The sequence below is a fragment of the Fusarium odoratissimum genome (genome assembly GCF_000260195.1).
Source record: "Fusarium odoratissimum NRRL 54006 unplaced genomic scaffold supercont1.1, whole genome shotgun sequence".
NCBI lineage: Eukaryota > Fungi > Ascomycota > Sordariomycetes > Hypocreales > Nectriaceae > Fusarium > Fusarium odoratissimum.
This window is the reverse complement of record NW_022158687.1, coordinates 2,532,007-2,541,647: the sequence shown is the minus strand read 5'-3', so window position 1 is coordinate 2,541,647 and position 9,641 is coordinate 2,532,007. Positions and strand designations below refer to the sequence as shown.

Genomic DNA, 9,641 nt, shown 5'->3' with positions numbered 1-9,641 from the left:
GACAAGGAAACTTATGGGTGTTGGTCAATGGTTAACAGCTCAAAAGCGTTGATCATGAATACAGCCCCTTGCGCGCAGGTCTCATCGAACAACACGAGACTAGATGCTACATCAGATCGCAACAGTCCCAAACTCGGATACCAGATGGGAGGGTTCCAAATCATACTCAAACAAAATAACGGTGTGAAGAAACATTCTCACTGGGATGGCGCATTCCGTCAGCAGTCTTCAGCTTTTGCCCTGTCCCGATGTTGTGGAAGCAAACTCTATGGCATTTCGACGGGCTCACCCATTATTGGTCTGAATATCAGATACCATGAAATGCAATTTATAAACCCCTGGCCTGTGGTCTTCCAGTTTGCATGGCTCATCAATAGGCTTCAAGGGACCCTGTCTGTGCCCCTTTCACGGTTCACCGGGGCCCCAATGCTCCATAACTGATAGCGCGGTTGTGGTTGAGCCACAAGCTTTTGGTAAATCGTCGTAGACCTATAGATAGGACTAAACTTTATCACAGAATTACAAACCATTTCTAGCTGCACATACTTGTCACATTGGTAGCATGTTGCTTGAACATCAATGGTGGATAGTGATAGTCCTGCCGATCAGCTGAAAATGCGATTCTCACGGACTTACTACATATGCCCGACTAACATGTTGTCAAGCCTGTCCATAGGATAAAAACATGCACACTTGCAAGGGTATTCTCGCTTTACCTATCCTTCCGATGTGACAGCCTCGTCCACTTGCTTTCAGGGTTCCACCATCAACGGTTCTTTGACGGCCGTTGCACCCGTTGTAACGAATCGCTCACTTAAGGCTCATCTCGCTCCTGGTACCACGAGGGTCTTCTCCGCCTATCATAAAATCTCGATGGAACGTGGATTATCACTTTAATCCCCGGTTGAACATCGCATTGGTCTGTTCTGTGGAGATAATTTCCTAGTACTTCGCAATATGCTCTCTAAAAGCTGACATCTGAGCTCCTGCGATTTTGATCAACTGCATATGCATGATGATTTATTACCAATGGACAATAAGTAAACATCGATGATAATGTGCTAATACCTAATGCCACCACCTCAGATGGTTGTCGAGACAGAATTGGCTAGACCCAGCCCATCTACAACTTGCTACTCCATGAACATGCCAGTCTGGATGACTGCGTCAGACTCGCTAGTGATCGTGTCCACTCAAGATCAACATTGCATATGCAGACTCTTCCCTTTTCTTTCTCGTTAAAAGTCTGGCCTGGTCTGATCTGACATTGTCTTGCTTTTGTCTTTCATGCCTAAGCCACATCAGGTGAAATCCCCTCGCTTGTCTCGATATTCCCATATGACAACCCCAGTTCAAAGCTCGATAACGAATGGGCAGCTCATGCCTGATGACTTTAAGCTTTGGAATCAATCCTAGAAAAGACATGAAGACACCAAGCTTTCTCTTCCAACGAACGAGCTCTCAGGTACGGAGAGCAAAGTGTGTATACATTCCGGGGTTCAGATGAATATGCATATGCTGGCCGGCTTGATCGCGAACTCGTCGCTTTCTTATCCTCCTTCCTTGAAAACATATATAAAAATAGCCGAAAATCCGACGGAGTTGCGCTTCGAACGACGGCAGGAGCTTATGTTGTTTGACGCATCGCGAAAGCAGAAATCGTTCTTAGTATGTATTCTATCATAAAGTATGAGCAGACGAAGAGTCCAAAACCCCGAACACTGTTTGACGAACACCTACCCTTGCACTCGCCTAGGCAGAGTGTCAGTATTAGATTCAATGCCTGTCAAGCGTTCCCTATCACAGTCGGATCACAATTCAATCACAACTGTCACACTTGGAAGCCTTTCCACTCCAATCGGATGTCTCAATGTGAGCGGGCTTCATGCATGGTCGTATAAGTACCCTGCTCATATTAAGGCGCCAGCAACAACTGTAGAAGACTTATATGTACTATTGCGGGTCGCACATTGCAGTGCATATTCAGTCGGCCTCGTTGCTGTTGGTAGGTGATTCGATTGGAAAGCCTATGTTTATGACTTGAGTCTAGATCTATTAAAACAGAGTGTGTCTCCCCCCTTTGATGCATCACAGAAGTTCGTTGTCATCTTTGCTTGAAGCATAGGTACAAATGAGTCTCAGAATAAGCTTTCCACGAGTAACACCATAGTCTCATGCGCCAACAAACTGAAAATCGAAAAACAATGCCGTGTACTCTTTGACGCTTCGTGTCAACCTCCCAATGCTCTCACTCCTCTTCCTACGCTTCCCGTCTCAAAGACTTCCACAACGCCTAGCCCTACGGCTTCTCCTAAGGCCCAGGACCATTCAACTCCCCAGAACTCCTTCCACCGCGGTCCATAGAGTCCACCACCTTCGAAGCGCTCCTTTAACCAGCTCTCTGGCCCTTCCCCCCAACGCGTTCGCCGTAGGGAGTCTCGCACCCAGTCCACGGTAGCGGTCGCCAGCTTCAAATGTCGGCCATGACCTGGGACTGATATTCGGAGGCCAGATGGTGTTGAGGATGAGCGTGTAAGTGTTGGGGCGCCTCCACCGCCGCCAGCAAGATGAATGGCATTATGGCCGCCCACGGCAGAGGCTGTGCCTGATGCAAAGCGTGAGACATGGTGAATCGATGTCAGCGTCGTTCGGTTTTCTGGCCGAATATCGAGAGTACTTTCTGGTGTTGAAGGTGTTGAGCTTGTAAGAAAGCCTGCACGAACAAGTTCGTCGGCCTGTGTGTTTTCCAGTGCACCCTTATATAATATCTGCGTAGTTGGGTTCTCTTTCAGAAATGCCCTGAATGATTTCCTCGTCTCCTCATGTAGTGATGCTTTGTCTAGCATCTCATTGTAGTCCGTCATCTCTATCAAGGCTTCACCTCCTCCACCACGTCTCTCAACTCTCACTCTCCGCACTATGCCATTTGTCGCCAATTCTGCAAGTTCCCGTTCAACTTTTCCTGGTGAACTAAGAATAGCATTGAGATGGCCTACAGTAACGAGAGGTGCCGTGGTCGCGCGGTAGTTAAGAATCTCAGTAGTTCGTGTTGAGCTGAAACCTGTTTGAGGCACGGGACTGTACATCCGAGCACGGATGTATCGCATCGCTTGGACGACATCTCGTAATGTAAGTTCTTCCTCCAAAACCTTTGTCAGGCCTATGTCGTCGAGTTTATCATGGAATAGATCTTCGTCTTGATGCTTGGACTTGAGGGTCGGTCTTCGCGGGGTTGTGTCAGAACGTTTACGAGAGGGCGGTGATGTCTTTAGAGGTTTGGTAATTCGACCTGACTTGCCGAGTATAGACCTTATGGTTTGTGGCATGTTGGTGGACTAGGTGTTGATGGCAGAGATGTTGTCAAATATAATATCTGAACAAGTAATTCTTGTTCAATGTCATACGCCCTTTGATTCGGGTGGCGAATTGGTGGAGAACTTGAAGACTCGACTCTCGCACTCTGGCGAAAGGTTCATTTGAAAGGAAGGATCAGGGACCCATCGAAACAAAATTCTAGACAGTCATGAGACAAGAAAACTCAAAGACTGTGAGAGTTTCAATGTGCAAATCAAATTGATGCCTATCCAACTGCTGAACAAAAAATAAAAAAAATACCCTACACCGAGGTGGCTGACTAACGCTTCAAGTTTCGTGCATGGTGATCTTTTCACTCCCGTTTTGTCAGACTTCATGCAAGAAACCAATAGCTATTAATTTATACATATTATGGGCCACCTGAACTCAACCCGCTGTTGTCAGTATGTATGAAGTGATAGCACTCATCCTCTCGCTTGTCAGCTTCAGTGATATCTTTAGCAGCTCTCTTCCAATTTCTGGTTCCTTCTTCTGGATTCTGTCCCACTGGTCTCGATCCATCAGCCAAACCACACAGTCACGCTCCACGACAGCAGTTGCAGTTCGATCTGTTTCGGAGAAGAAAGGCAGCTCGCCGAGGGTTGTTCCAGCCACGATACTCTCGCAAAGCCAGCCCTGAGGAAGATCATACTCAGCACGTACAATACCACGTTCCACGAGGTAGAACCCATTGGCTGGCTCTCCACGTCGGAACAGAACAGTTCCAGCAGTTATCTCACGCCGAGAGAAGTAAGAGGCTGCTGGAAACCAAAAGTCCTCGTTCTTGTCGCTCAAGCCCTGGAAGACCTGGAGCATAAGACGGAGGGGCTCCTTGAAACTTTGCCACTTCTTCGGACGTTGTACTTCCACGCTGCTCAAAGCATCGCGAGCGGCCTCAGCAAGGTGAGTACGACGCGGTGAATTGAAAGGTGGATCGAAGGAGGAGAAACCAGATGATTTGTTGGAAGGCACGTCCAGATTCTTCGCTGAGTGTGCCGATATACGTCTCAGGGAGTTCATCTCTTCCTGTCTGGCGTACAGAGTTTTCAGGAGTTCATTTTCGCAGCTCTCAAGAGCAGAGTTCAGATTTGGCAACATCATGACCTCGATACCATCGTTTCCAAGTCCGACAGCTCGTAGGTTGCGACCAAGTTGAGTTTCTGAGTCCACGCCACTCAAAACGAGGACGACATCCTTGTTATCAAGTAAGCGGCTGATGGTGTTGAAAGCCTCACCGGCGGAATAGTCGAGTCCAGTAACGTGCCACATGTCAAGAATCAGGAACTTGATGGGCTGCTTAGTGAATGTGCTGTCCTCCAAGAGGCCCCGAATCTTTGCCTCAACGCTGACGATGGTCCCAAAGAAGAGATAGCCTGTAAGCTTTATGATATAAATCTGTCGGCCGACCTCATGCAAGTAATGATGCTGAGAAGGATTGCGTCGCACAGTGGAGGAAACAATATCTCCAGAGTAGTTTCCACGAATGGCCGACACACGAGAGGTCTGTAGGACCAAGGAAACAAATGCCAATAGTATGCCAACTCCGATGCCAACGACAAAGTCATGAATGCCCATGACAAGAACAATTACCACAACAGTCAGATACTCTGCCAGCTTGAGTTTCTTTCGTGGAAGCCAAAGAGCTTCAAGCAGCAGCTCGAACCCTAGATCATAGATCAGAGTGCCCACCATCATAACTGGGATGAAACCAATGAGTGATGGACCAATGACCATGACACCAAACGTTGCTGCGGCCAGCATATAACCTGCAAGCCGGCTATTACCTCCAGACCGCATAAAGAAAACTGTGTTTGCATAGACCAAGTAATTTTGAATACTACCAAAACAACCGGACAAGAAGTTGGAGTAGCCATGCAACCTTAACTCCTTATCAAGATCAGCATGATCCTCGCCGCAGTTTAGGGCTAAGGCAGGGACGTTGATCGGGACATGCAAAATGCCAAAGAATGTCAATGCAAGCATAGCAGGCACACATTCGATGACTGCATCCCAGCGTACAAGTTTGAACTCTGAAACAAATGGTTAGCCTGGTAGTGAAAACAGGGGAGGAGGCATTGGACTCACTGTAAAGGGTGTAGAAGTACCACCATGGCTCCCCAGAGGGAGGTCCCTCAAAGATCCAGCCATGGTCGCGTAGTACATCAACGTCCAAAGAATCCAAGGCAAGGACAAAGAAATAGAAGATGAGGGGGATCGCGAGAATAAATAGGGGGAGGAAGAATTTGGATGTGATCTTAGACTGGCCATAAAAGAGAACAATGGCGAGAACTAAGGGGACAACCCAGAGAGGGACGGTGGCCGGGTCTGAGAGCTGTTTGAGAGTGTCGAGGTTGTACTGGAGGCTGCCATCTAGTCGAGCAGAAACCTCGAACCCAGTTGCGATCAGGAACCAACCGACACCTCCAATACAGCCAATGAGAATATGCCTGGGAATAAATCCCACCATGTAACCGACTTTAAATCGTCCCATCAAATAGAAGACGAGACCTGTCATCATGGCGCTGGCGGAAAATGACACAATTGTGGTGGCGATCACGGCATCAGGATTATCTTCCCCAACAATATCAGTGATCTTTGCAGCCATATTATGAAAGAACGGAACCACTTCAATCTAGGATGGTTAGCAGGCATTAGTTGACTTAGGGGTGCGACTGACCAGCTCTGAACCAACGGCACCCTTAAAGATACTACCAGATGAGAATGTTATTTGCGAAACAATAGTGCTAACATAGAAAACAGAAATTCCAGCGGATCCCAGGTGAGAAAAAATTGGCTTTCCTAAAGGGAAGAGGATCATTCCTAGGCTTGTTAGATGTCATGCGTGGACGTCGAACTACAAAACATACCATATGATAGAGCATCCAGGATATTGAGCAGCAGACCAACAGCAACGGCAGGTAAACATGAAGTTGGCGTCAGGACCGCATTATTCCAAAGCGCATGACGATCCCACTTCTTGGGGTTGATGGCGATGGCCACTCCTTGGGAAACCCTTTCTTCCATCTTATTGCCGACTTCCACAAGACCACTAAACCATGGTCGTTTAGTCTGAGGCTTTTGACCCTCGAGGTCAGAGTAGGACCTTCGGCCAGCGGATGTTATCTGAGTGAGTAGAGGGGTCTGCTCTGTAGCATCCTCTGCGTGTGCAACTCGAGGTTGCTCCCCCTCCGGTCGACATGCGTCACCGTTTGGCTCCTCATCCTCGACTTGTGGTTGGTTTGGCGCAATCGACTGGGGAGGAGATCGCTTCAGGAGGTTTGCCAGTACGGACGGTCCCGCATCCGCGTCAGTATCGTCATCGCGATCATCTGGAGACGGCGGCTCGGAAACTTCAAGGATTGTTTTGGAGGAGCGGGTGTTGTCGGCCGTAGATGAGTCGTCGATAGCCTCCGAGTCAATTGAGTCCTGGTAAGAAACCCTTGCACGTTGGAGAACGGTCGAGCTCTGCTGTGTCTTCGGGTCGGAGAGCAAATAATTCGCAAGCTCTGCAGTATCCTGCCGAACAGATAAAGCGTTCTGAACACTATCAATTGGTGCTGTTGTAGATGGAGGAATCAGCCGAAAATGCGGGCAGACGAAAGAATGGAATGTCACATACCTAAGCCGTCTCGCACAGAACCATGGATGAAAGATCTGATAGGTTCTCTATGAGCTGCAGAGCTAGAGGACGGTCTTGCAGCAATTGGGACATGGGGACTATGGCCGTGCTGAACGGGAGAAGTTGAAAGCTCGTCGCGTTGCAATTGAGCTTGCTCGCTTTCCGATTGTGAAGCAGCACTCAAAGCTCTTCTCCTCCACGGTGTAAAATTGAGCGGCGACGACATCGTATCGATTTTAGGCGGCCGCAAAGGCACTTATGAGCGCGGGTTGCAGCTCACTTCAACGCTGTCGCATGAGCGATACACAAGGTCGACGGTCGATTATCTTTCAATGTTTCTTTTCTTTTCTGCTTCCCCTCCGGAGTCCAAAAACAAGGGAAACTCAGGCAATAATGAGCGAGACAATAAACATTCCAGGTGAAGCTTTCACGATAAAGAGAGATGGCGAGGATTTGGTAGGGAATGGAGTGACGAATGCCAACTGCAACCCGACGCAACGCAGCGTAGCGCAACTGAATGGCCAGGGCGATCAAAGCCATGTGGGTCGTATCATGACACTATCAAACCTAGGCTCATACGCCCGCATTGAGTTTTCACAACCAGTCAGTTTATGGGCTATCCGAGGGCAACAAATACATGAAAAACACGTAAAAGCTCAGCTTTGCTGTCACCGGCCAACAAATTAGCGGCTTAAATATGACAGATTTTTCTTAATCTCTCATTATAGTGATGCTCTGATACTACTAGGATCAGACTTGATCTTCGCATACAGCAGCAGTATGTGTTCTGGAATCCTTGTCATGAGCCATGAACTGCATGTCCTGCAGCTTTTTTTTTCTGCATGGGCGGAAGATCCGCTAAGACTGACCGAGAACCCACTAACAATCGCCACGGCCTAAAAACATGTCAAACTTGGTCGTAACGGCCGCCGAGACTCGCCGGACGGGCCGAGTTGGTTAGCGCAAGGGGATGTTGAGGAGAGAAATGATAAGACGCCAATGGTTAGGTAACAGGTTTCGTGTTTACGTGAGTATCCTCTTGTCAATGAGGATCTATTCCTATCTGTGCGTCTGTCTATTATCTAGTCATGATCAAGAGTTTGCAGGGTTATCTACATCTCATGTTGTTCTGAGACACCAAGTCATGTCATGCATCTATTTTATAATACCAATACTTTGCTTGAGCATTATCAACAAGAAGAAACTTAAGGCATTGGGCCAACTGCCTCTTTTCCATGGAATCAAGTAGATCTTAGGACGTATCACATTTGGTTGTCCTGAGGTTGTGTGTATCTCCTCACCAAACATATGATGTCTTGAGGTTCCACCATCACTACAACTTTGAGGGGCAAGCATTGCGGAAGAGATTATCCATTGACAAGCGATGAACTAGCCTGGACCAATGCATTGGAAAGTCGATGCCCTCTGTAGCTTACGTACTACATTAAGCTACGAGTTAACGAATTGATGTTTACGGGAAAAGAGCATGAATAAACGCGATAAATTGACATGCGATCTTATCAATATTCATGACGCAGGGTATAATACTAGAAATAATATGCGACCATCAAGCTCCCTATCACTTGTTCAGACCCCGCTTTCTCTCATCCGAGCTTATACAAATATCCCTGTGCAATGAGTCTCTCGACGTCCCCTTGGCGTACATAAAACTGACTGTTCTTGGTCAATGTTATAGCCCTGATTCCATGGTCAGTTCATCGCATGAGGCGCAAGTGATGGTGATATTGCGCAACTCACCCGTACTCTGTTTGGATTTCACCTGCATCCTTGAGAACTCGCACATCAATGAACAGGTCTCGTGGCGGCTCTAGGCTCCCCGTAAGGTCGATGTCTGTCCATTGCCCCTTGTAGGCTGCCAACAGGTCGCTGTACTGTCTGACATATTCCTCCTCTTGGGGGCTTAGACTACTCTTTGATGCATCACTACCGCCCGCACCGGAAGCACTCGCAGGATCCCGTACTTGTTGCCCAGACAGATCTACCACGTCTGATCCATTCCATACCAATTCTTCAAGCTTGTCTGTCCGTGTCCGGTGGTACGCGAGCAAGCAACGCTTGTTCCTTCGCATCGAAAGGTGATTTACTAGCAGAGTGCAAGCAACATCTTGGTCGGCGCTTGGATCAAATGAGCCTTGAAACGGCTCAAGAAGTTCTGCTACATCTTTGTCCAGGTCTCTCACTTCTCGTGCCACCGCTCGGACAATTTCGGTCTGGTAAGGTGGTAGATGGGTCAGATTTTGGGTTCTTTTGGCGTGTTGGACCTGTCGTCTATATGTCAGATCTATGTCAGGAGTATATTGACAAAAAGAATACCAGCTTGTTGCCCAAATCTCCATACATGATGCAGCTGGTCCAGGTCTATGAGCGTGTCGGGTATCCTGTTAAGCTGTTCTCGTGTCCTTCGCATTAATCAAGTAAGGGAAGTGATGGAGGATGATCGAGGACTGCCAGACCGAACTATGTTCCAGGCAATGACATCTTCACTTTTGTTTTGAATAGAAGAAATGTTATGTCGCGTTGGTAACGTAGGGACAGTTGACCGCGACTAGCGAACTGCATGGACACGCGCGACAAGTCGAATTTTACCCCGCCATAATATGGCTTAAAGCGATACGATTCAGTACCTAGGTAGGTAGTTGCACCTTCC

At 47.9% G+C, this 9,641-nt stretch overlaps 3 protein-coding genes across 5 annotated transcripts; all 3 read right to left on the bottom strand.

The window, feature by feature from the left end:
• Window positions 1-2,231: 2,231 nt before the first annotated feature.
• On the bottom strand, window positions 2,232-3,326 carry FOIG_00883 (uncharacterized protein; the record flags this gene model as incomplete). The annotated part of the gene is made up of 1 exon (XM_031197363.1): window positions 2,232-3,326. The coding sequence occupies one exon, from the start codon at window positions 3,324-3,326 to the stop codon at window positions 2,232-2,234; it is 1,095 nt and encodes a 364-aa protein (XP_031073130.1).
• Window positions 3,327-3,741: 415 nt separating this feature from the next.
• FOIG_00882 (uncharacterized protein) lies at window positions 3,742-7,199 on the bottom strand (the record flags this gene model as incomplete). Its single annotated transcript, XM_031197362.1, has 5 exons — window positions 3,742-5,384; window positions 5,440-5,986; window positions 6,032-6,174; window positions 6,222-6,911; window positions 6,974-7,199. The coding sequence occupies 5 exons, from the start codon at window positions 7,197-7,199 to the stop codon at window positions 3,742-3,744; spliced, it is 3,249 nt and encodes a 1,082-aa protein (XP_031073129.1).
• Window positions 7,200-8,422: 1,223 nt separating this feature from the next.
• FOIG_00881 (DNA replication complex GINS protein PSF1) lies at window positions 8,423-9,603 on the bottom strand. 3 transcript variants are annotated; one of them, XM_031197360.1, is made up of 3 exons: window positions 9,308-9,603; window positions 8,732-9,255; window positions 8,423-8,671 (listed from the first exon to the last, which is right to left on the bottom strand). In XM_031197360.1, exons 1-3 carry the CDS (start codon window positions 9,332-9,334, stop codon window positions 8,578-8,580), a joined length of 645 nt encoding a protein of 214 aa, XP_031073127.1. In that variant the 5' UTR covers window positions 9,335-9,603; the 3' UTR covers window positions 8,423-8,577. The 3 variants fall into 3 exon arrangements, with proteins under 3 accessions (XP_031073127.1, XP_031073128.1, XP_031073126.1); XM_031197361.1 differs by having other exon boundaries at window positions 8,423-9,255; XM_031197359.1 differs by having other exon boundaries at window positions 8,732-9,548.
• Between the last annotated feature and the right edge of the window lie 38 nt (window positions 9,604-9,641).

Coding starts and splice junctions, on each gene's coding strand:
- FOIG_00881 (XM_031197359.1), bottom strand. CDS start 9,330: ATGGAGATTTGGGCAACAAGCTGGTATTCTTTTTGTCAATATACTCCT. Junction 8,672..8,731: donor GAAATCCAAACAGAGTACGG/GTGAGTTGCGCA, acceptor CCATGGAATCAG/GGCTATAACATTGACCAAGA.